This window comes from Coturnix japonica, chromosome 21, assembly GCF_054131305.1.
Source record: "Coturnix japonica strain WE chromosome 21, WE-NBRP24, whole genome shotgun sequence".
NCBI lineage: Eukaryota > Metazoa > Chordata > Aves > Galliformes > Phasianidae > Coturnix > Coturnix japonica.
The window spans coordinates 3,490,253-3,515,917 of record NC_140683.1 but is presented as its reverse complement, the minus strand read 5'-3'; the positions used below and the strand labels follow the sequence as shown (position 1 = coordinate 3,515,917).

At 49.8% G+C, this 25,665-nt stretch overlaps 1 protein-coding gene across 6 annotated transcripts; it reads left to right on the top strand.

The window, feature by feature from the left end:
- Positions 1-973: 973 nt before the first annotated feature.
- On the top strand, positions 974-25,584 carry ADGRD2 (adhesion G protein-coupled receptor D2). Of its 6 annotated transcripts, none has more exons than XM_015879432.3 (26): positions 974-1,112; positions 2,367-2,438; positions 2,526-2,589; positions 2,828-3,058; positions 3,132-3,785; positions 4,409-4,507; positions 4,982-5,067; positions 5,448-5,726; positions 6,924-7,035; positions 7,215-7,349; positions 7,653-7,773; positions 8,400-8,505; positions 8,766-8,821; positions 9,266-9,392; positions 9,503-9,606; positions 10,215-10,317; positions 10,639-10,792; positions 11,625-11,758; positions 12,422-12,537; positions 13,703-13,823; positions 18,320-18,361; positions 18,557-18,610; positions 18,980-19,121; positions 19,666-19,724; positions 21,652-21,682; positions 24,958-25,584. In XM_015879432.3, the coding sequence occupies exons 2-26, from the start codon at positions 2,397-2,399 to the stop codon at positions 24,963-24,965; spliced, it is 3,180 nt and encodes a 1,059-aa protein (XP_015734918.1). In that variant the 5' UTR covers positions 974-1,112; positions 2,367-2,396; the 3' UTR covers positions 24,966-25,584. The 6 variants fall into 6 exon arrangements, with proteins under 6 accessions (XP_015734918.1, XP_032304011.1, XP_015734916.1 ...); XM_032448120.2 differs by lacking the exon at positions 24,958-25,584 and adding an exon at positions 22,984-23,104; XM_015879430.3 differs by lacking the exon at positions 24,958-25,584 and adding an exon at positions 22,787-22,950.
- Positions 25,585-25,665: the final 81 nt, after the last annotated feature.

Below are 25,665 nucleotides of genomic sequence, written 5' to 3'. Positions count from 1 at the left end.
GGCTGAAGCTGCTGCTCTTCCTTTACAACACCTGTGAAGTATACTCAACAAAGCCTGCTAGAGCCAACCTTGATTCCTTCCAACAGTGTGTGATTATAGGGATTAGTTCAAATTCAAACCTAAAGAACATGTATGGATGAGGTTACAAACTCAGGCAGCATTCACTGGGCACTGGAAACTTTTCTTCACCTCTGCACATGCACAGAGGATGCTTTCTGTCATAAAGAGGAGTGAGGCTGGGAGCTGTGGTCTGGATTCTAGATCTAACTACCAGGGAACTACAATTAGTGCCATTGCAAAAAGTTGGTTAACTCAATCTGAAGCACAGGCATAAAGAAGGTAGTTTGCTATCTGCTGAGTAACTAACTCCTACTAAACTTTGTCTAGCTAAGTTTGGAAAACACTTTGCACTTTTCAGCTGAAGGTCCTCAGTCTGGACTTGGATGCTGCCCATCCCCTTCACTCCCTCCACCACGGAGCAGTGCTGGCAGCTACCAGGAGCTGCAGAGCCCCTCGGTGCAGCCCTGGGCGCTGTGTGCCGCTGTGTGCGCCAGGGCAGCTTCCCAACTGGCGGCGGTGACTAAGCAGCCCCGGAGCAGCTGCCTCAAAGGTCCATTCTTCTGTGAGAGATTTATTGCGGCAAGCAGAGGCGCTGGGATGTGATAATTGCCTTCATTCCCGGACGAAGACCCTGAAGAACAAAAGCCAGTTGCCCGTGAATCCATGGTGTGATTCAAGCATTCGCAGAGGGAGGAGTGGGAACTGTGCGCCTGTTGCTGTAGCAAAAGTGAATGGGCATTAATCAAAAGGGCAGCTCGGCCCTGCGAGGCGGCTGCAGCGCTGCCCATGGCGCTGCTCGTGGCCCTCCAGCCCTCGCGTGTTCCGAGCCGGCCTGTCCCGGCCCTGGGGCTGCTGCGGGCCCGGCCCTGAGGGGATGCCAGCGAAGTGAAGCTGGGGGACGTCGCTCCGGGGCTGCGCCGACGGTGCCGCTGGAGCTCCTGCCTCTGAGCCTGTCCCGCTCCGCGCTGTAATCATCCCTTTAGGGCTGATCTTCTTCACACGGACCTCCTGAGCACGCTCCTGTTCGACGCTCGCTGCTATAAGGATCCCCGGTAATTCCCTACTGCCTCCTTTTTTCTGCCAGGGCCCAGCTTTCCTGCAGTAACCTAGAAGGGGACTTCCACGGAGCGCTGACTGCCTGGAAAGAGCCCCCTCCAGCACGCGGGGTAGGGACGCGGGGCGCGCCGGGGAGCCGGCTCCGTTGTGGCCGGGGGTCCGAGCCCAGCTCCTCCCGGAGCTCCGCATCGCCACCGCCATTCGGGCACCGGTGCGAGTCACGGGTGAGGCCGGCGGCCGGGCGCCCAGCGGGAAGGACTGCGGGATGTGGCAGCGGGGTGCGGAGCGCGGGGCAGAGCGGGGCCTCCCCCCGCAGTAGCAGGGCGGTGATGCCGAGCCCGCTGCCGCTCTGTCCTCCTCGACGGCTCTGGCGGAGCCGCCTCTCAGCCGCATCTCTACCAGCTCCCCCATACCCGGCTTATTTCACTGCCCCCGTTCCAAACTTCCCCGGTAGCGCCGTCGGGCGGGGAGGTGTGCTCCCTGCTCGTAATGTCGCTGATGAAGTTAGGAAGACTCATTTGAGATCGTTGTTATTGTCAGGGCTTCAGAACACATCTCCATAGTCCCTTAGCAGCAAAGTGCTTTTACTGCAGTTTTACTGTACACACGGTACAGCGAGAGTCCCATTGAGGGCAAAGAGATTACTCACAGCTCGCAGTGTCACTGCTGAGAGACAGCTGTAGGGCTTGTTTGCGCTGAAGGTCGCACTGCCAGTTCCCATGTTTGTCTCTTTACAAACCCTTATCTACGCCCTTGCTGGCTTTACACGGCCTTGCGCTCCAGTTTCCGGAGCAGAATGCCCAGCACAGGCGGGTGTAACACTGCAGAGCATGGGGCTGCAGGTCGGCCGGAGCTATGCCAGAGCTGTGTTCCCTCGGACTTTAAAAGAGATGTGAAAAGCTACCCGTGAGTTGGCAGTGCTTAACGATGTAATTATGATGACTCTTTTATTTAGTTAATGCAGATAAAGAGGTTAACTTGCCCGTCTATTGATATCTCACATCCATATATGTTTTATCATTAATTACTCTGTATCCTGGAAACAGATGTTAGACTGATACCTTCCGTTCTGCAAGGAGAACTGAGAATTGTTTTGGTGAGAGAACACCCAGGACAGGTGCCTCAGAAAGCACTTTTCTTGGTTGTAATTCCAGACTTTCTGAGAATAACAGCCCTGCTCCAAGGATTGTCTTTCTGCAGAATGCTTCTTCCTCTGCAGTGCACTTCCAGTAATACCTTGTTTGTTCTAGAAAGGGCTGGAAGCTTGACAGTTGGTCAGCATGAGAGACTTGAGACCTGATTCTTGGTTCTTCAGCTTTCTGGTGAGTTTTACAGTAATGTTAATAATGTGAATATTTGAGACAATGTCAGCGCTTTATGGGAGTGTGACAGAACACCCTTTCCAACAGGTTGGCAGTCTGTCCAGGACCCTCTTTACCTCTGCAGCCCTTGCCGAGAATCAGACTTCTAAAGGTGAGTGTTCTCATCAGAACTGCTATGTTTTTACAAGCAATACTCAGCACTGAGTAGCAATGCATTAAAAGTGTTCTACTGCAAAAGTGAGGGTAAAAAAACTTACCTGATTGCCTATTTTGTGTCTAAAGTTACATTTGTGCAGCCAAGTACACTGCTTTCTGCCCATCACCATGCATCCTGCAGGCTGCCTGTTGCTTCCTGAAGCACACGCTCTACTGTGTATTTTTTCCTTCAGATTTTGTTCCTGTCATGATAGAGACCTTGAGACATGTGTATGAATATGTGCCCACTGCTTTGGACTGGTGGCATGCAGATAGGTTCTGTGACCAGCGCTTTGCTCAGCTGCTTTTTGAGCCCCCAGACAGCGAGCAATCATCCTTCAGCAAACTGCTGCAGTCCCACCACATCAGAGGTTCTGTCTGGCTGAACGAAAGGGATGGGGTCCTGCACAAACCAAAATGGAGACGTGAGTATAAGTGGGAGATGAAGAAGAAGCATAGGCAAAACTTGCTCATGTCAGCTGGAATTTCTCTTTCTAGGGAACCATATTGTGCCAGTCCTGGTGTTTGGAGACAAAACAGACACAAAATATGTGAAGGTGCTCTCTGACTTCCCAGTGCTGCCTGCTGTCACGGCCTGTGCCCACCTCCAGTGGGACACCAGGACTCAGGAGATTGCTACTGTCTTCTCCTATGCTGTGCCAGCTTTTATTAACGAATTTCAGCTCCGTGGCTTTGTTGATGAGGAAGGCTTTGTTAGATTTGCTCTCATTGTCCATGGGCACCATTCCCCATACCTGCCTATGTTCCGTGCGGATGGACAGTGGCATCACTTCTGTGTGACCTGGCAGCAGGAAAACGGGACCTGGGCCATCTATGCTGATGGTAAAAGGAGGGCGTCTGCGAGCGGTCTGTATGCTGTGGGGCTGGCTGCCCCCCAGGCCATCTATGGCCAGGGCACTTTCATAATTGGGCAGGATCAAGATTCCCTGGGGGGCACCTTCAAGGCAAAGGAGTCCTTCAGTGGGAACATCACAGACTTGCATATCTGGCAGAAAGTCCTGAGTGTGGAGCAGATTGAGAATGTTCGGTCATGCTGGATGGTAGAACAAGAGCTTGTGTTTGGGTGGAGCTTGAATGCTCTGGAGATTGAAAGCACTGTTGAGGAAGTGATTGCACAGTTTCTTTGCCCAGGTAAGTCCTCCCTTCCTCTGCATGAGGTCAGCAAGCAGGGATGGTCTGAGAAACAAATCCTGTCCTCAGTAAGGGAATTTTGTGCAGTCTGTGGAATAGACCATCTCCTTTGGAAAGGAAAGTGCAAAGAGATTCAGAGCTGGGATGAGCAGTTTCCAAAGTGTATTAGATTGTATTCCAAACTGTATTAGAGCCATAACTGTCATGAAACCCTTGGTCATTGAAAACCCCTGCAGTCACCCAACAAAGATCGCTGATCTGATGCCCTGAGCTAATGAAACTTATTCTCTCTTCCATGAGAAATGCTTTCTTGGCAGTGATGGTGTTTCTGGAATTTGCACACCTGGTGCTTCCATGGTCTGCTGGGGGATGGGTCTGTCTGCCAACTGGTTTGGCAGTCCTGGTAACATATGAACTCAGGGCCCAGCATTGCCACCCCCTCCACTTTTTTCTGTTTGTTGGAAGCACTTTGAGCCCAGTCCCTGCCCTGCTCAGTGGGACTAGTTTCAGAGCAGTTCACATCTTAAGCAAAGCTCACGCCTTGCCTACAGGAAACAAGATCTGCTTGGGTATGACGTGTCTTTGGGGAGTGGTGGGCCCTCTGTTTGTGTGTGTTTCTACAGGGCCTGTTGAAGAATGTCAAGTTTTTGAAGTTGGCAGCAGTGGATTCCGCCACACATCTTGTTTGCAGTCTCTGCCTTTTATCTGTCGCTACAGAAAGGGTACAGCATCTGTTATTTATTCATTCATTGGTTCCACAGCATCCATTCCTGGGGGTCCAAACTAGGTTCATAGTCAGCAGTGGGGAGGCCCAGTGTCTGCTCTGAAGAGACTGCATGGAAAATGTGCCCTAGCAGTGACTTCAGTTTGTTTGCCTGATGGATTATATTGTTACTTACTAGTGAAGTGGTCCTTATAGAGTTAGGTGATTTCTGGATGCCATGCTGCAGGGTGCTTCCTAGTCCCCGCATCTCCAGACTTGGTGGTGGGTGATGGGGAGGATACAGAGAAGTTTTGCTGTCTCTCCAGATGGGATCTTGTACTAGAAATAAAATGCAGCTGTGAGGTCTCCTTGTCCTGGCTCTCCTACAAGCTCAGTCAGCATCTGAGGTGCATTCCCCAGCTTTTGAGCAGAGCATATGTCAGCCACACTGCTAGACTGAACAGCTATGGTTACGCTTTTGTTTTCTTCTCAGATGCATATTGGCAACTAAAAAAAGCTCAGCTGGAATCCAGCCATTTGCTTGTCAGCCATGTGAACACGCTTGCAAAGAGGATGATGGTGAGTCCTGCAGCAGCTGATGGCTTCAGGGCACTGTGAGCAGCAGGAGCTGTTGAGGTTGCTGGTTTCTGCTGGTATTTGACATGACTTTGCTAAAAACTATGCCTGTGGCCTGGTCCAAGCTGCTGTTGGAGGGTGTGACCAGCACAGCTGTAACTTGTGCTGTGATTGAGCAAATTGTGGCTTTGGGTTGGATGAGGTTGAGGGGAACAAAAGTGTTCAAAATGTCAGAGAAGAGCTCCTTGCCCTGAGCTGTGCCATTTGCTGGTGTTAGGGTTAGGGCATGCAGTGTGTTGCTCAGGGTCTCAGCACACTGCATAGTTGGTGATCATGCAGAGATTACAGCTCTGCACTGACCTAAGATATCCTTTTTATTGCAGATCCCTGAGAACATCTTTACAAGTAATGTCCGAGACATGAACCTCTCTGTTGCTCTCGGTACTCTCGATGTCCTGGCAACTGTCCTGAGGAAAGAAGAGACACCTGTGGAGTCCTCTGACCTCCTCATGGTTCTCCAGTTACTAAAGCAAGTTGCTGATGTGGAAGTCCAGGAGAGAGAGGAGCTGGAGATGCTGGAGCAGTTGGGCCAATATTATGTGGAAGTGACTGAGTTAATCCTGGAAGAGCAGAATATTGAAAGTTGGTCATCCATCAGCCAGGTGATGTGCCAGCTGTGTGCCTCATCAGCTTATTTGCTCTGTGTGCAGGTCCTTGGCTTGTAGTATGACCATGAGCTGAAGACTTCTTTGCATGGTTGCATGTCCTTTCTGGCCATACTCTGGAACTTGGGTAACTGCAGCGCGCATGGGGGCACAGCCTTTGTGCCAGCTCAGGAAAGGGTTAGTTCCAAAGGCCAGCTCAGCTCTCTTCAAGCTTCTCCACACTGACAGCCCAGATTTACAGGATCGCACATGGTTTGTGGACTCCTGGCATTACGTAAATTCCTTGTTCCCACATCCTTCTGTTTCTGGCAGGGCACTTCCAGTTTGTTATATTTTCCATGAGCAGGCTGCCAAGAAGTTGTCTGTCATCAGACCCCACACTGTTCAAATCACCATCAGACTTTATGAGGGGAATTTCCATCATCCCACCCCCGTGAGGATTTTCTTCACTGGCTTTTTCCCTTCTCACTTGGGTCTTTTGTACGGCTCACATGTTTTTGTACGGCCCACATTCTCCACCTGTCTCAGAGAAAAGAGTGACAGAGCTTGGCTAGGCCAGCACTTGGGGAACTGAGCCAGGAACCTCCAGAGTAGCTTAGAGTTCCCCTCTTTGCTTAGAATTGCTAAGCTAAGTCATTGTGGTCATTGTGGCCACAATTACTCACAGCTTCCTGATAGTGGCATAAAACCAGCCCTGGCTCAGTTTAGCTGGTGTAGAAGATGTATCTGCAAAAGGAGAAAGGACCTAATTGTTGCTGCTGGGAGGTCTGTGGCTGTTTTGCACAGGGGTGGCACCTGTCCTGCATCACACCTGTGCTGTGTCACCTGCTCACCTCCAGCAGAGAAAACCTTTCAAGGTCATTTGAGAGTCTGACCAAAATTCAGGAGTCTGGTCTAAAATGTACTTTGTTTCTTTGCTTCCCAGAAGCTCGTTTATTTGTTTGCTTTCTGTTTTAGTGGCTATTTATGAGCACTGGCAAGTTTCCCTGCTTGCAAGTCTTTTCACCGCTGCTGAAGGATCTGGGAACATTTTTCTTTGAAGAGGACATACATAAAAAAGCAAAGCAAAAGCACTAAGTCCCAACACATCTTCTTCTGCCAAAGACTAAGCACTTACGGAAACTATTGTGAGGTGTGAGAAGTGTGAGCTGGCAGTGCAGGTGCTGACTTCTGTTATTCTCTGTGTGTTTCCAGGCTGTCAGAGGTCCTATGGCTGTAGTTGAGCTCTGTGACAGAGTGGTGTCACTCTTGGCCCCGCTGCTGAACTCAGGGAGGACAAAGATCACAATCCAGCATCAGAATGTTGGTGAGTGGCACTGGTGAGGTGCAGAGCACAGGGGAGCATCTCACAGGGACCTGGCTCAGGTTCCATCTGCTGCTGTGACTCTTGGCTGTGGTTATAATATCCTGACAGCTTTTTGCTGCGCAGTAGCTCCAGAGGAAAGCTGAACCCTGCTTCAGTGCCTGATTTTGCCTCTGCTACAGGGATGGAGGTCAGGAAGCTGGAGCTAAGCAGTCAGCAGCTGAGCACTGAGACATACCTGATCCAGAGCCCTGAGGAGGACAGGCCTGACTTCATTGAAATTCCTGTTGAAGAGATGCAAAGACTGAAAGCCAAAGGTAGGCCATGAAGCCTGTGGTTTGATGGTTCTTTCTGCAGCACATTCAGCAGGAAGGGTCTTTTCTCTGCTCATAGGCTGTCTGGAGGAGCGTGGGGAGGAGACGCCCTCCATGAAAGGGAGCAAGGTAGTGGGGGAGGTTATCTGCAGCTTCTCTATGGGCATAGCTTGGAGGTGGGGGACCCCAAGGCACACAGCATCATGCATCTAATCCTGGGGCAGCAGTGCTGAGATGTGGGCTGCCCAGAGATGCAGGTCCTGCCCTGTGTACACACACCCATCCTACAGTGCTCTCTCTGTCCAGGTCTCCGCAGGGTCACAGTGAAGAACATGTGGTTTGGCTACGGCTCCCTGCAGCGCTGCCTGCCTGGCCCAGGCAGCAGTGCTGCCTTCCAAGATGAGGCTGCCTCTGATGGAGGACAGAAGTGAGTGAAGCAGAAACCCTCTTGCACCACAGGCGTTGGGGAGAATCCATTTTGAAGTCCACGTTGAGTTTCTCAGTGCCTCTCCTTTGTGGTGACATCCACCCTGCTCCATCCCATCCCAGTCACCCTTGTCCCTGGATATCCGGGGAGGCAAATAGAAAGGACCGGCAGTCAGGGCTCTGGGGAGGCAGAGATGCCTCTATGCATCCTGGTCCGAGTTGTGCTGTGGAACCATGTGCTATGTGCACCACAATGTCCCCTGCGTGCCTTTGAGAGAGTTTCTCTGTCGGGTGAGTTAGGGACTGCGGGGCTGCCGCACGGACTGTTCAGATCCTGCAGAGCAGGAGACGGGACGCAGAGCCCCGCAGAAGGACCGCTGCCTCCCGGAGCTCCTGGCCGCCAGGGGGAGATGGCCGCCCGAGCATCCGCCGCTTTGCCCGGCTCTCCATCACCGCGCTGCTCGCGGCCCTCGCGCGGCTGCTCCGAGTCTCGCTACTGGAGCGCAGGGCAGTTTCTGTTTGCGGACGGGTCGGAGGCGCTGTGTGCCCTGTCTCGTATCTTTATATCCTATTTTCTGAGCACGCCCGGCGGTGCTGTGTCTGTAAGCAGCGTGCTTTCCCTCGCAGGTACCTGAGCACTGCAGTGGGCACTGCTGTCATTTCATCCACCGTGCTCAGCGATTACCAGGAGATAAGTACCTCTGTGCGCTACCGCCTGCAGCACCACAGCCAGGTACCCTCCCCACCTCAACTAGGAGTGCGGCACGGCCAGACCTCCAGGCAGTGCCAAGACTTTGCCCAAGGCCTCCAGAACTCTTGGGCTTCTCGTGTCCCACACCCAGCTCTTACCTTGCCCTCTGTTTCTCCCGGGAGGTGATGTCTCACTCTGACAGCCCTTGCTCTGCTACTCTGCAGCCCAGTAAGTGGCTGCCACAAGTCCTCATCATGTGCATGTGTGGCTGTGCAACTTTTTCTTTTCAATCTCTCCTGCAGGACCTGCCTGATAAGCTGGTGGGGCCCATCTGTGCCTTCTGGAACTTCAGCCTCAGGTGCCTTGTTCTTGCTCAGGTCACTAGATTCATAAGCTTTTATTTCCACTGCAAAAACAAACATAACAGCATAAATGTAGAGGTAAAAGTAGGGATCTGTAATTCTCTGATATCTGCTATCTGCTGGAATAGAGTTCTCTCCTTTGGAAAAGTCACTCAAAAGCAAGTGACTTTTAATGAGGTATGTACAACTAAAATGGTAAGCCTTGATTATGATTGTTACCTAACAGAAAGGCTTGTAGGTACACAAGCATTCAGGACAATTTTCCTGTGCAAGCCCACTGAATAAGGCAAACCTGCTGAAACACAGGCCAAACCACAGCAAGAGCCATCTCTGTTGCCTTCTTCTTCCTCATTTCAACTCCACATGATATTCCCTCAGTGCCTTGGCTTTCTGTTCAAGTGGGTGGTCATTTCAATATGTTTTCTTTTGCCACATGTTAGCCCAGAGGCTGGTGGGATGTGGTCAACAGCTGGCTGCTCTGTGGTAACATCTCTCCCAGACTCCACTGTCTGTTTCTGCAACCACACCACAAACTTCGCTGTGCTGCTGCAAATGTATGAGATAGAGGTAAGTGAGCAGCCTTTCTCTGCTGGCCTGTGGGGTGGGTGCAAGAATTACGAGCAGCATGCTGTTAATTTGTGGGGGTTTTGCCTTTTGTTGTTCCATGACTGGGGCAGAGGACCACCAAGGAGGAGCTCACACTACAAACCTTGACTTTTATCGGATGTGGAGTTTCCTTCTGTGCCCTGGTTGTTACCTTCATTTTATTCTTGGTCGTTGGGTAAGAAGAGTTGGTACTTGTGGCCTATGTTTTTTTGTTTGATATTTTGCTTCAGTACAAGTATAGAAAGCACAGCTCATCAGTGTCAGGTTCTGCAGATGGGCAGGAGAAAGCTGGGGAGCTGCAGTTGGTTGCTGGCAGCAGAGGGCAGGGAAGGGAGAGGCTGGCATTGCCTGCAGAGGGGATGCAGTACCATGGTTTCCGTGGAGATACTTACGTGAACTGTGCACACCTCAGTGCCTGTGGAAAGGCATTTATCAGACAATGTTTCCCATAAAAGCTGCTCTGGTAGAGCTAATTTTCATAAACTAAACAGAGCAAAGACTATTTCTCACTCAGCAAGCACAGATCTGCCCCATGTGAGTATAAGAGCGGATCCTCCACCTGCTCCCTGCCTGTCCCTCAGAGCACTGGCCATAGGGCTGAGCTGTACCTGAGTGCTTCCACACTGTGGCAGTCACTCGCCTCTTTGGACTCTCGTCTTTGCAGTAAATAGTAGAGAGACTGCACATTACGCAGGCAGGTCTGCACAGCCCACCAAGCACCCTTCAGAACATGTACACCTCTTCATTTGCCCACAGCTGAGGGCTTCATGTCTCCTTCCCCAGTGTCCCCAAGAGTGAACGAACAACTGTGCACAAGAACCTGATCTTTGCATTAGCTGCAGCTGAAGCTCTGCTCATGTTCAGTGAAGTGGCCAAGACCAACCAGGTAAGCTCACTAAAACATACCCTGTTTAGCTCACAGGACCAGTCCTGCTAAATGTTATTGACAGAGCTAACCGAAGTTTAATTCCTTCTATTAACACGTCATTAACTACCTGTAATTTGCACCTATGAAAGAATCCCATCTCTGCATTTGTAATGTGCAATCTGTCAGAAAAACTCACCTCGTTTCTTACTACAAAAACCTTCAGGAAATATAAGCAGTTGTAGAACAGCAATGTATGAGTTGCTGTTTTCTTCCTAGCTGCACAATCTCAGAATTTTCAGAGGACATTTCTTCCTGAAGGAGGATGTGATTTCTCTCCAGGTGCTGTGTTTCCTGGTCACTGCCTTCCTTCATCTCTTGTTCATGGCAGCCTTCTCGTGGATGCTGGTTGAGGGGCTTCTCCTGTGGAGCAAGGTGGTAGCAGTCAACATGAGTGAAGACAGGAGAATGAAGTTCTACTATGCAACAGGCTGGGGTACCTACAGATTCCTCTGCACTGTGGGCTCAAAAATGCAGCAATTATTTTCTGTAGCAAAAGTTCCAATAGCTGAAATTCCCCCAGAAGTGGTGCAGTTGGACCAATGTATGACTTGGTTCAATAGGAGAGCCTGCCGTCATTGCTCCACAGAGGCTTTCTTACCCTTACATATCAAATTGCCAGTCTCAAAATGTAAGCTAAAAAGCATTTCTGTTACTTTTCTAAAACCAAGGCATCGATACAAAGAACCAGAAGGGGAAGCTTATGGTAAATTCTCATTCTTAGAGAGAATCACTTGCTGCATTTGTAATTAAAATATAGATACATCCTTAATTAAGCAGTCTTTATTCTGAGTCCTTTGGGTGCATAAAACTCATTGATATGAGCAGAGATCTATATTCAGAGGAGGCCTGTTTAGGTCAGTGCTCCTTGAAAAAGACAGACCCAGATGGATACTGAAAAAGTAGTTTCAGTATTTTGCATCATTTTATGTTTCTGATGGTCCATTTTGTTAAAGCAGCAGTTTGAGGAGTAAATTGCTTTGGTCAGGGCTCAGGATTTGTAAAGCTTTATAACTTAAAAAAAAAAAAAAAAAAAAAGCAATGCTGACAGCATATAAATCACGTCTTGTAGAGCTCGGAAAGGTTTCAGCTGCAATAAATTCACACTGTACATGGGGTTTAGGAGGCTAAGCTGGCTCATGCTGGAGCATGTCTGGTCATGAGAGTTTTGAAGCAATTACCTAGAGCTCAGCTGATCTGCTTGGGTCATACTTGCTCTTTCTGGGTTCTAATTTATTTTATTTAAATATATATTTTAATTTGTGCAGGCCTTCCATCCATTATCGTGGGAGTGACCCTCGCAACTTCCTTCAATAATTACGTGGCAGACAACCACTGCTGGCTGAACGTTCAGACCAATGTCATTTGGGCCTTTGTTGGGCCTGTTCTCTTCATCCTGGCAGTAAGTGCCAAAGACTTCCTGGAAGGTGTGATTCCTGCATGACTGGTTTTAGTAAAGCACTGCAGAGTCAGCAGTGCCAGCACTTCTGCAGCTAAGATGTGCGCTTACAGGGCTTTCCTTGAGGTTTTTAAGGGAGAGTCTTTGTTAAACTTCACATATAGTTCCACAATAGAAATACATCTTTTTAACCAGAACAGAATCTTTTGTATATTAAAATATATTTTTGTTGACTAGATCCTGTTTGGTCTGTTTGACTAGGAATGGTGATTGAATGGTTAAATGTTATATTTAACCATTTAATATAACCATTAAATTGAATATGTTAAATGTGACTTCACCTTAAATAAAGGTCTGCTCATCATATGGGAACAGCTACATCCTTGGAGCAGTTATCAGTATCACAACAGAACAACACAGCAGCAGAGAGAGGTGCAGTGCTGAAGGAGACTAGAGAAGCCACTTAACAAGACATTTTGTGGGAGAGGTTTTGAGACAAGTTTTTACAGATCTGATACTTGTGCAGATAGCTCTATAAAGTATTTCATTTTCCTCAGGAGCGATACATGTCTCTTCACATTGTGAAAATTAGTTACTGACTTCCCAGAAAAGTCTCACCGTTCGGATCACTGAAGCTTAACGTGTCTGCTGGCTCTTTTCTGACAGGTGAACACCTTTGTGCTTTTCCGGGTGGTGATGGTGACCGTGTCCAGCGCTCGCAGGAGAGCAAAGATGCTGACACCCAACAGCAGCCTGGAGAATCAGATTGGAATACAAATATGGTGAGCAGATCACAGCACTGGCTGATCAGAGCCTAAAATGATGGAAATGTTAAACTGAGGATCTTCATCTCAGGGGATGTGATGACAGGGTGTGAGTCAGGGCAGTCTGGACAAAAAAGGGTTTTCTCCTCTAGAGTATCTGAGCATCACTCAAAGTCAGTTCCTCAGTTGGACTCTTTGCCATTGAGGACATTTAACCTCAGCACTGCTGAGCAGTTTGCTGTCAGGCATGAGGACATCCTGAAAAACAGTAAATACAAGGAAGTGAGGGAACAACCTCGAGTGTTTCCAGGAACCAAAGAACATGAAGTGCCTGATTTCCTGGAATGTCATGGAGATCTGGGCCAAAAAGGGAGTCCTTTCCACATAACATAGTGATTCAAAGTCATTACTTTCGTAGCACTTGTACATGCTTACCAGAAGATGTACCCAGTGCAGGGGCTTTGGTCTGTTTGCCACAATAAAAAGCATTTTCTAAATGCTTGGGACTTGGTGGATTGGAAGGAAGCCTGGCAGCAATTACATGGGGAAGGAGAGGCAGTGTGGACTTCTGTAATCAGTTAATGTAGTGAGACCTCTAAAAACTGCTGCTTGAGTCACAACTTTATCATCCTCTATGAATTTTTATTGTTGTTAGCTGGCGCCAGATACCCCTGCTAGACACACATTGTTCCCCTCTATCATAAATAAATTTTCCCAAAATTACAGAAGCACAAAGATAGGGCAGTGCAGGAGGGCAGGGTGACATCCATGTGCTGGTAAAACAATTACAGACACCCTCCTTGCAGCAGCAGCTCCAGGGGGATAGCTGTTTTCTCATGGCTAATGACGTCAAAGAGCTCCCTTCTTACTAACTCACAATGATAAAAAAAGAGCAAGGCTGGCACATTGTAGGCTGGAAGTGAAATATTTGGTTTTTCTCCTCTAATTTTGTTTGCAAAGGAATGTTTCATAGCTACCATCTTGGGTGCTGCTTGCTCAGCACCTTGTCAGAGACACTTGTTGTGGGGTGCAGAACCATCTCTTGGGTGACAAGGTGAGCACTCTACAAAATACAGGACAGAGTGCTCCAAAACCCATAGTGCTCTGTAGCCTAGTGCAGTGCCAATGCAATGTTTCTGCTTTTAAACATGCCCAAGTAACTCTGAGCTTTTCTTTCTGACAGGGCCACAGCCAAACCCATCTTGGTGCTGCTGCCCGTGCTGGGACTGACATGGGTGTGTGGGATCCTTGTTCACCTCAGCATCGTTTGGGCCTATGTCTTCATCATGCTCAATTCCCTCCAGGTGAGTCCTGTGCCACCTTCATCCTCATCTAACAGCTGAGCAGGCACCTGCTGTTTCTCATGCTGCAGTGTAATCCATCTGCCCTACTAGCCGGGAAACTTTGTCAGTTCTGAAGTCCAGCCCAACTTTCCTAAACTGCTGTGATATTTTGTCTGAGGAAACTTAAGCTCCTTCTCCCAAGACATGAAATATAGCCCTGTGCAATTCATTCATCTGATGTCCCCTCTGCGTCAGCCTCTGGCACGTCTTACTGGTGCTACAGCTTTCTAGTTCAAATCTTGTTGCTTATGTTAGTTTTTCTAAAATACAAACATGATTTAAGATGACACTTCCAAACTCACACACACGTAGGGAACTTTGTTTTTCTTCCAACTTTACTGGTTTCTTCAAAAGGCTAAAACTTTAACCAGTATGGAAGTAATTAAGAAAGCAAATTAAGAAAGCAAAGTAAATTGTCTTACTTACAGCAGCAAGGAGTGTTCTGTTCTGCACTGAGGTGGAACTATTCCCACAACCTCAGGATAGCTGAGTCTCAGGGACACACAGTGACAAAAATATCATAAAAGCATGCTGAATTGCCACCTACCATGCAAAGCATCAGCAACCTGGCTCACAAAACTTTCCATATCTTGAAAGAAAGCAGCTGTAGATGGAGCTAGAGAAGCGCTAAACACCACTGCTCCTGATATTTGCAGGAGAAAAGTTATCCCAAGGCAGAAGGGGGGCATCTTCACAGACAGGTAGTTTCTGGTAGCCTAGGAGAATCTGCATGGCCTCAGCCTAGCCTTAAGTCCACATAACACCAGAGTTTACCCACATAGTCAGTTCTGTGGCTTTGTGCTAGATATTCACGAATCTATTTTTCAGAAACCCTTGCCTGGTTCTTGAAAGCAAATTTTACTCTAAGGGATCCAATTCAAGTGAGTAATTGGTTACTATACTTCAAGCCATTGGGATCTGGATTCTGAAAGTCTACTATCTGCCTCTTCATTTTTATACTGTAATGCAGTGGAAAGCCTTGCAGCAGAGTAGCAAGGTCCTAGGCTGCTACAAGTGAGAATTTATTCATATGCAACAGCTTTAGGCACAGAAACAAAGAAGCTTACCTTCAGAAGGCCTCAGATACACAAGACTCTCCAGCAGGTGCCACTGACATTTCTTAAATGAGGTCTGGGCAGGGGTGGATCCTGGCTCCATCCCTTCTGGTCACTCAGGTACATTGCACACACCTGAGCTCCACTGGGGTGGCCCTGCCTTCCCACCAGGTACTCAATCACTGCTTCAAGCCGTGACTTAGCATTTCCTCTACACATGCAATAAAAAACTGACCTTGCAGCAGCTCTTGTGTATGGAGCAGAAGGATTCCAATATTTCCCTCTGGCATACTTGGCTGGCTTTAATGTAACATTGGCCCAGATCTCCGAGGGTGAAAGCCAGGTGTTACTGCCATGTTCACAAGATGAGTGGTTGCTCCAAGGCATGTTCTGCCTGTGGCTGGCGGTGCTCCAGTATCTGGGTGCTGCTCATACACATCTGTCAGCTCATACACAGGGAAGTCCTAAGGCCAAAGGGCTGCCCCTCTACATCTCTGCTATTAAGGATACCAGAAGAGCATCAGGAGGCCTGTCCTAAATGAGCTTAAACACAGCCTTAGTTTTCCTTGCCTCCTCACAGAAGGGGCTGTAACATGTATGCCAGACATATGCTGTTTTTTTCTGAAGGGCTAAGAACAAATTTCTGCAATGAATAAATGTGTCCCCAGGATGATATATCTGCAGAGACTCCCTTAATGAGCTGTAACAACATCCACCTTGGGTGAGATAGGAGAAGAGATGGTAGCTGGATAAGGATTTGATTTCTTCCTTTGCTTTCTAAGTTACTGCTTCTTGTGTTTTTCTTCTTTCTCCTAACACTCATTATGAGTCGGGTTATGTGGGCAAACTGTCAAGGGTTTGCCCATGAATATGCAGAGCTTGTTTGCTTTCTACTCCTTCTTTGCTATGTATAGGTCAATTTGAAAATTACCCTAGAAAAGGAATTTTGATGCTGGTGGGAAACTGTGGAGTTGAGAAAAAGCAGGGATAAAAACATCGTATTTCAGCTCCCTTTCTGGCTGGCCTTATTGAGGACAGCTTCTATAGATCACCTTGGGATTTCCTCTAAGGCTGGTGTGCTTCTTTCTGTGCTGGTGTTGTGCTGGAAAGTTTTGCTGCTGTAGTTGTTTGTTTGTTTGACTGCTTTCTATTTAGCTGAGGAAAATGAAGACTGTTTTCAAGGTTACTCTGTGCATTGACACCACACCTGACAACTCCTCCTCCAGCCAGGCAGCACAAGAACTCAGCCCAGCAAAGTAGCAGCATTGTGAGGTACTGCACCCCAGAAGGCTGCAGTGCTGCGGCCGAAACCCAACCAAGATGAGCCAGCAGTCTCTGTCCTGCCCAGATAATGAGACAAGAAACCTGTACATTGGTCAGTGCAGTGCTGCAGCCCTTCTGCTACCACCATGAGAGTGAGACTGGGGCCATCCCAGGGCTCCTGTTTTGCCCAGTGCTGCTGATACTGTGAGGGCTTCACACCTCTGCCACCATAGGAGAAACCAGCTGGATCAGCCTCACGAGGCACCAGGCTGTGAAATCCCAGTGTGACAGCTGCAGGAAAAAGCTGTTTCACTAACTTGACTAACAGCTTACCCTTGCTTCACATCAATGGGCACCTGCCAAGCACTGGCAGCAGAGCCAGAATTGAACTGGGCTGACAGAGTGGGGAAGGGTATCCCAGTGGCCACAACCTGTCCTGGTAGAGGTGGGACAGCTGGGGGTGTTCTAGTTGCTCCTGGAGTGCCATCGCAGCTCTGGCCCTGTTCCCTCAGCCTTGGCCCCAGCAACACATGGTCAGAGTGAGGGGCTGCCCTTCCCACCGCTGCGGCCTGTCCATGGCAAGGCTTTGGGCTGGGCACCTTTATCCCTGAAGCTATTTCACATGTCTCCCACTCATCCAGCACCTTCTGGGACAGATCTGGAGGTCTGCAAAGCACTGTGCTGTGCAGTTATTCCCTAATGATGGCTGCCTGCTGGCAGTGTGACCCCTCCCTGAGTGGATCCAGAGCTGCTCATGATGGCGGCTGCTGAGGAAGATGGCGGCTGAGCTGTGCTCAGGGAGGAGGCAGTGTGGGCAGCAGCGGGGCAGGAGCAGCTCCTCTGGTGCAGCCCTGCGCCATAGCTCTGCTTCCGCCTGTCGCTGCAGCTGGGCCTCCTCTTCTTCCTTGCTTTCCTCCCCGCTGACCTCAGCGCTCCCTCCCCCACTCCACTTTCCTACAGAATGATTATTTCAAGGAAGACCTGCCTTTGCAGCCGGGCCAGAAATCTGCTCTGGAGGAGTGACCAGCGTTGCTGTCTGAAGGACAGGTCGTGGCACGGCGCCAGGGTATTGCTACCATTATGCCTGCCAAGAGCTCGCAGATGAGGAGCGAGGCTCATTGAAGACGAGATGGATTACTTTTCTTGCTGCAGCTGATTTATCTAGCTGCGATAACAAACACCCTACAGATATAACATAAATCTGGTGGACCAGATAGGGCTGCCTTAAGGCCAAAATCGTTGGTCTGGAGCTGTAATTAGCCCCTGGCTGTGGCCTCCAGGTGGTGCTCGCCCGGAGCCCTTCCCTCAGTACAGCCTGCATGATACACAAGCTGTGGGTTAGAACAGAGCTTTGGGTCATGGCACAGCATTTGGTTGCTTGCTGGTCCCCAGTACTTTCATACAGGAGCATCAGTTTAGTGGGAAGGAGAGGGGGTCCAAGGCTGTGCATCCCAAGCTGTGCAGTGCCTGTCTGGGAAGGCTTTGCCCAGGCTGGAAAAAGCCTCTGAATCAGTATCACCTAAATATGCATCAGAGGCTCCTGCTGGCACACTGTGGTCTGTCACTCTGTGGGACAAAGGACCTGTCCATGGCATCATGCAGCCTTTTGTGGGAGGATGGCCCAGGTTCCCCTCCCTGTGCTCAGCGGGAAGGGAGTGCTCCTTCCTGGACTTCAGTTCCCCTGCAACAAATTCCTGGTGGTTTCTGTTTCTGAGATCTGAAGGAGGTGTTTCTGGAGGGATTTTTGCATGCATGAGTGAAGAGCAGTGTGGGAGAGTGCTGGGTGAGGGGAGCAGCGGTGCCCATCTGGAGATGCAAGCTCCCCCTCCATCACTCCAGAGCGGCACAAAGCAATTTCTACTGAGTGCCTGAACTGCTGCTGTGAGGTGAGATAGAGGGAGAGGAAAAGGGACTGGAACAGAAGCCTTCTGTCTCTCTGGATTCTCTGTGAAGAGCCTGTTCACAGGTTTGACTTTAGGAATGTTCTTCTAGCCCCGTTGTGCCATGCCCAGTATCTGTGCATCTTCCCCTTTGCCTCATCTTCAACCATTTGAACATTCATCAAACTCATTTCATCCCACGGAAAGCAGCAGCAAAGCAGCTGTACATCTCTAACTTTCTGTGCTCTCTCCTTTTCAGGGCCTTTATATATTCCTGGTCTATGCAATCTATAACAGTGAGGTAAGAGATACCCCTGCCTGGGGCTCTGTCACTCTTCAGAGTAGCAGTGAAGCAGTAGCTGGGATTGTAGTAGATGCAACAGAGGGCATAGCCCAGACTGTGCTTCTGGGACAGCTATTGCTTTTGTCCATGACTTGCTGGAAAATGTCTTGCTCTGTTGCTGTGGCCCTCTGTAATGTCCTTGCTCTTCTTCAGGTGCGGAATGCCATCCAGAGGATGAAGGACAAGAAGAAAGCACTGTCATTCACAGTAAGTCTCAAGGAAGCCTTGCTGCCCCCAATTGTTCATCCTTCACCCATCAAAAGAAGGCCCTAGCTACGTATGTTTAGACTCCTTTAAGGAGATAATGTTGGAAAGAAGTCTTATTTTTCTTCCCACTTGTCCTGTGTAGGAAGAATGGCAGAGACTGGCTCCTTTCTTTGCAGTCTTGTTGGACAGTGCAGACCCAAGATCTTCTACCCATACATAAGGCAACAGCCTTACGTACCAGGGTGGAATGGGAGCCCAAGTCCAAGGGAAAGCAGTGTAGATCAAACCAATCTTTAAAAGTGGGTCTGGATCCAGTAAATATACATGTTGCAATTTTCACTGACCTGAGTTTCTTCCTTGTCACTGCAGAACTGCTCTCATCCCATCAACTACTTATCAAGTCCAAGAAACACCACCTCCTGGGAGACTGGGAAGCCAAGTCCTGCAGTGGAGAGTGCCCCTTCAAACCCTGTGCAGAAAGACCCTCCAATGAAGAACATCACCAGCAGAGGTATAGAGAGTTATCACTGCTGTTGGCCCAGTCTCTATCATGAGACCACAGTAAAATATTTATCCCAAGGCTTGAATATCAGCAGGGTGCTGAGCCCATTTGCACATTGGGCCTGTGTGAGCAGACAGGGTGAGCACAGCTTGGGATGAAGAATTCCTGGGGAAAGCAAGGGTCTGTGAGCACGTGGGTCTCAGAGGGATCAGAGCTGTCCCTGTGGGCTGGCTGAGCATGAGCAAGGGGTTCTCATAACTGCATTATGCAGCATTGCCCTCTTTTCAGGCAACAATCCGTGTTTGTGTCTCAAAATGAATTTCCTAGAGAAGAGTAGGTGAAGATGGCAATGGGAAATAGGTTTTTGAGCTTTTGGGAAAGAAGCTGTTGCATGCTCCATCCAGTTTGTGGGTGCAAGAATTTACTTGCAATTATGGTTGGTCCCTTTGGTTCTGTGGAAGGTGTTCAGGGAATTCAAAGCACAAAGTTTTTCAGTAAAGTGTGAATATTTCTATTCCAGTCTCCAAACTTACTGTGCTGCTTCAACTCCTAGGCAACTTTGGAGGCAAAATTCCCATGGGGATTTCATCAGTCATGTCACCAGAGAGACCGGTAGGTAATGTCTTCTGATATCCATCCACCTTCAGCCACACAGAGAGCACAGTGGGGATGTAACCCCCAGAGCAAACGTTTTCGAGGAGAGCACTCAGCTCTGAGCCGTGGGGAACCAGCCCTGCTGTGGCATTGCTCCCAGCTGCACTCAGGGCTTGCAGACCCTCTCCAGGAGGGGAGCGTGAAGGGATGGTGATCTATGGCAGGGTATATGAATGAACAGGAGCCAGTGAATTTGAGTATGTAAAGCAGTGAGCAGAGGCTGGTACAGATCAAGGCAGGAGACTTCCTCCAGGGACTGCAGATTTAACACAGGCAGTAGGGGTTTGCTGTCTCTGCAGCAGCCAGGTTGCGTCCGACCAAGGAGGGCAGTCCTGTGTTCTGCAGCCATTTCACTCCCCTGGCAGAAGCCTGATGCAGAGCTCAGCAAGGTATGGCCTAGTGGAGAACAATTTAAATTTGACTACTCTGATACCACTTCCATCTCCCACTATTGAAATGATCATCAGTCCTTGTGCACTTGACTTACAAGTGCTGTAATTTCCTCAGAATAAAATCCAACACTACTTTCGTATAAGTCTCTCACTGAAGGATCTCTCTTTCCCTCTCTAATATTTATCCTTTGAAAACCTGTGTCACATAGACAGCTCTTATTTATCCAATAGATAATACTTCTATAGCTGGCATATCATTTTGAAGCCACTCAATAAAATCCATATTTTCATCTCCCGTGATTTATACTGCAGTTAATGCTGTTCCTCCTTCATGCTAAACACAGACCAGGATTCACAGGTGATGCTTTTCTCAGCCAGCCAGGTGCTTTCTGTGTAAACTGGGAGCAGAGCTAAGCTCTCTGGCACAAAACATGAGACATGGGCTAAAGAGATTAGCCCGGAGGCCTGAGTTTTCTAATGCAGGGAGTATTAGGAGGCAGATTTCCTAAATGCCAAGGCCATGGCATTTCCTAGCAAGCAAAGACAGAAACTGCTTTCCTCTGTATGAGGGTCACCTAGGACTTTACTGTATCGTTGCTGCTTAAACATTTAATTTTCGATGTATTTATTTCCTTGCTAACAAAGGTGTGATCAGCAGTGATCAGCAGGCCAGGCTGGTGCCTACATCTGGGGGGGCAAGGACAGGCACAGCACCACTCCCCATGCCAACCTGTGCCCCTGTGGAGCCACGAGCCCCACACTGCTGAGCGGCTCTGTACAGCATCAGGCTCTGGGCAGTGGGGTTGGTAGGGCATAGGGCCCTGTGTGATGCCACCGCCGGCTGATGGGTGCTGCATGCTGCATTATATAAGTCAGTGCTGTTTTTCTGCTCCCTGTCGAAGTGAGTCATGTAACCCTCTGGAGGAGCTGTGAATTAAGAATGTCACTGGCAGCTGCACAAAAGTTTGGATGAAGATGCTACTTAAAAACGTTTGAAAACACTTAAGATGACAAAACACCAAGCAAGTGAAGATACAAACACAGACAAGATGTTCTTTGTGTTTCAGCTTTTTTAAATGTTGTTTGGTGATATTTATCACTGTTGGGCTGGGAGCAGGAATTTCACACCTTGGAGCATTAACCATCACTTGGGCACACAGAACAGATTTATGTGTGGTCTTCTCCATGCACAAGGAAATTCTCTCTGCTCTGCTCCTGGTTTTTGCAGTGCCTCTATCAAGTGCCCAGGCTGCAGCTCACACCAGGGCTGGGGCTGAGCAGTGGAGCTGCCAAGATGTGCAGTGAGTTGCAGGGAGCCCTGCAGAGTGCCCGTCTCTGTGGGGCTGAGTGCAGGCACTGCAGGAGCTCTCTGCAGGAGAGTTTAGCTTGGAGATGTGAGGAGCCGTGCTGGCCTTGGTGGGGAAGTTGGGGGTTCCAGCCATGCAGCAGACCAACCTATGCCTTCTGCTAACAGATGTTCTCCCCTCTTTCAGGCTGTAGAGCTGACAGCATTCAAATCCTCAGGTAACATTTCCTTGTTCATCTTCAATTTATTTTATGCCAATACTGCTTTCTCTGATTGCATTGTGGAGCACAGACTAGAGGGTGGCGGGCAGGTTATGCTTGCTCAGACTTTAGGAAGTGTCTTATTTCCATCGTGCCTTGGTGGCTGCAGTCCTGGCAAGGCTGCTGGGGTATGCCCTGGGAAGGGCTGCAGCAGGTATGAGGAGCAGGGTGTGCCCAGAAGCCCTACTGTGCTGCCTCTCCCTGCAGTACCAGCTGCTCAGCTCAGCCATGAGCCCTTGCAGAGTTCAGCCACGGGTGCTCATCTCCCAGCACCCATGTGGCATTTCCCAGCATCTCTGCAGCCTTTCTGCTGCCTCCACCTGTCTGCAATTTGCTGCACGCCAGCAGTGAAGCTGCAGCTCACAGACATGCAACAGATGCAGATAGGCACCAGGAAGCAGCAGGCAGGGCCCAGCGCCCCAGGCGGCTTGGCCAGATCCAGAGGTGGCAGCAGCTCTTTAATGCCACAGGGTATTGTAAAGCAACAGCTGCTGCAGGAATCATGGGTGGGTGTTAGGAGCAACTTGCTCCTGCAGAAGGGAAGCCAGGAAAGATGGGGTGTTCAGACAGGGATGGATTTATGAGCTTAAAAGCAGCCATTTAGCTTCTTCTGTTTCGGGTTGTAGAAAGGCCAATGTCACCATGAAGGTGGGTAGAACTGAAAACAGAAATCCCTCCTAAGCCCCAGACCTGTGCTGGGCTGCAATGCTGGGGGGGGCAGTAGCAGCTCAGCTCCCTGCCTGGCTTTGGACAGGTCTCCAGCTCTTCTGCACAAAGGTGCAGCGTATTTTGTGCTGTTTTATTTTTTATCTGTCACTGATGAGTGCTGCAAACAGTCTCAGTGCAGCCTCTGGATGGGGTCACTCAAGCAGACAGTGCAAGGAAGAAGCAGCAGGGATGGGTTGATATTATTTTTTCTGTATTGTTACATTTTCTTTTGTCAAGGGATGCAGTGCATTAGCAGGTTCTGATTTTGCTCCATATTAAGTGTCTAAGCAGGGCAAGCTTAGACTGTTTTCGAGAAGATGCCACCCAGAAGCCTTACAGCTTTCCTCCCCACAGTGGACACATGAACGAGGCAGACAGCGATGCTTGGGAGGAAACGTGCTGCAGTCCCAGGCTCAGCACTGTGCACACTGAGTGTGTGCATTGGTGCATCTCAGCCTCACCTGCTCCTGCCTATTTTAATGAGCCACATGTGTAATTAAACTCCAGCTGTGTAAAGAGGTGGGCTGTTTAGTTTGTTTTTGCTCTCTCAGGTAAGCCCCCAGCATCTGGTTAAAAAAAAGCACAGCCCCGAGTGCACTGAAGATGGAGCCCTCACAGTGCCCGTGACTTGGGGTTAGGAGAACTGGCCGGTCCCCAGGCCAGGCTTGGCGCCTCCCCTCTCCCTGGGTCAGCAGCCACACGACTGCGGAGGGAGCAGCAGCTGGAGCAGGCCCACGTGTGCACAGCTCCCTGCGAGCCTGGAGAGCAGCTCTGCTCGCACCCGGGGCCACGGCTTGGGCTGTGCTTCAGCCTGAGGGTGACGGAGAAGATCTCCTTGAACCAGAAGAGCCCTCCTCTCACACTTGTGTGCATGCAAGGCAGTGAGCACAGCGCTGTGCTGCTCTGCAAGGAGGCACGGGACTCAAAGATAAGTGCTTCCAGCCATTAAACATACGAAGTACAAGGCAGCAGTGCCCAGCTGCAGTAATGTTGGGATGACCCCAGGGCAAAGCGGCATTGCACATGGTCATCTCAGCTTGTCTGGCAAAACAAAACGCTGTGTAACTCTTGGGGAAAAGCTGCCAGGGGAGGCAAGCCATAGCCCTCTGTGTTTGATGGTGGTTGAGAGACAAATCATCTCAATGCTTTCTTCTGTTTGTTTTCTACCCAAATAGTTGAATGCAAAGAGAGGTATTTTGCCCCAAATGTGTTTATTTGTAAACTTCCAGCCAGCTCTATTGCAGATCACCACGGTGCCAGCAGCAGGACTGCAGGAGGTTATGCAGAGATACAGGAGGATTCTGCCTGCCCCTGCCCAAACCAGGAGATCATGTGGGCAGGAGTGCAGGGGGAAGCTGGGGGCTGGCAGGACCTGCTTGCAGCTGCCCAGCAAAGTGGTGCTGGGCCTGAGGTAGAATCTATCTGCCTCACCCCATTGCCATAACTGGGTGCAGCCATGCTCTTGCTCCCCATGCAAGGGGCACCAGTGGGGTTCATGGCTCGGGACAGAAGGGCCCATGACAACAGTTCGGTATGTGTGAGGGTGAAGGCAGATTGAGCCTAGGTAAAGGCCAGGCCAGGTTCTGAAGCACTCAGCATGTGGTTCATCAGTGTGGCTGCAGCACAGGCAGGCAGGGGCTGAGCGCTGCCCCCACAGCCCTCCCCCTCTCTCACCCCCAGTATTCGGTCTCCCCCTCCAAGGACTCAATTCACTCGGAGGGGCCGCGTGCTTTCCGCAGTAATGAGCTCCAGCCCAGCTGTACAAAGATGCGCGTTGCACGGAGCACTCTGCTCAGATTCATTACACCCATTATGTAAGAAGGGGATGGCCGGGGGGGTTCACATGTTTGCACAAACAATGAGTGCCGTCTTCCTTGTCTTGGTGAACAAGAGCTCCAAGAGGCCTCCACATCCTCCATCTCTTCAAGTGATGGCTTCTTTGTTTCCCCACGATAATTTCATTATTCGGTTTGAATACATTTATATGTTGCTAAGCCACACATAGCAACATGGATCTTGTCTCCACGGCCCAGCCTTTCTGTGATCAATATTGAGTATTTCTGCAACTCTCGCAATACTGACTTCAGTGGGATTTCTTTTAAAATAACGGGGAGATGGCTGATCTCAGGGATCTGCAGCCAGTCGAGCACTGGGTGTGCTGTGGGTGCTGAGGTAATGCCGACCCACTGGGCTGCCCCAACCCTCCCTGCCCTGGGTGCTACTATCCCTCAGTGCTGGGCAGAGAGGGGCCTGTGCCTTGATGGGGAAAGAGCAGCCCGTTCAGAATCAGTGCTCTATTCCATGGTACCATTGGTATTTTCATTAAATCTTGCTGAAACCTTTTTTCAGTGCATTCAGAGCTGATGGTGCCCTGTGCAGTGTGTATGGTGTGCTCATTGCTGAGCAGCTGAAGGAGAAATCTCCCTGCTCCTTGCCTGTTCCCCAGGGCTCCTGCAGGGCGTGAGGGAGCCACCCTGGCCCCTCTCCCAGCCAGCGCGGCTCAGCCCATCTCTCTTTTGTTTTAGGTTTCTGAGAGGAGGTTTCTGGGTGCCATGACACTGTGGTAGTTCTTCAAGCATCCAGGAGGATGGCAGGCAGAGGAGCTGCTTCCCACGGAGGGCTGCTAACTGTGCTTCTTCCCAGCATCATGGCAGGATGGGGGCTGCAAGGGGTTCTCACAGGGCCATTGGGCTCCATGCGCTGCTGAAATCACTCCACAGATCCCCAGATCCGCATCACTGCCAGCTTTGGTTGTGCCACTACCAGAGCTGGTTTCACTTGGAGGATGTGGCGTGGGACACGCTGTGCCCAGGGCTGTGCCCATGCAGGGGAGGGCATCACTCTGCAGGGCAGGACTGGGGCTGGGCTGCATGGGAAGCAGAGGCACCAGGGAAGACAGCGGCTCATTTCAATGCTTTTCTAAACCAGCTAACTTTGATAGCTTCTTTGGCTGTGTTTTGGACAAAAAACCTCCCTTCTTTTGGTTTCCCATCTGGCTGGTTGCTCCCCCCTCCAGCTGGCATTACGTCCCCCCTCCCTCTGTTCTGTGCCTTGGACTGCTTCTCCTGTTACTTTATAGTGTTTTGAGCACATGAAATGTGTTGGGTTTTTTTGCTGGTTACGATGACAGTAAATGCTGATTTTTAAAGGCAGCCTTCTCTCCCTGTAATTTGTCCCTGGGAACGGTTCCATGGCCACGTGCAATAGCTTCACAGGTTGGAAGTGGTGCAGGG

Bases quoted from the DNA above. Each gene is read 5' to 3' on its own strand.
- ADGRD2 (XM_015879425.3), top strand. From the start codon at position 2,397: ATGAGAGACTTGAGACCTGATTCTTGGTTCTTCAGCTTTCTG. The intron at 9,393-9,502 runs GTAAGTGAGCAG...TGACTGGGGCAG, and splicing joins TGCAAATGTATGAGATAGAG to AGGACCACCAAGGAGGAGCT. The intron at 18,611-18,979 runs GTAAGTCTCAAG...TTGTCACTGCAG, and splicing joins AGAAAGCACTGTCATTCACA to AACTGCTCTCATCCCATCAA.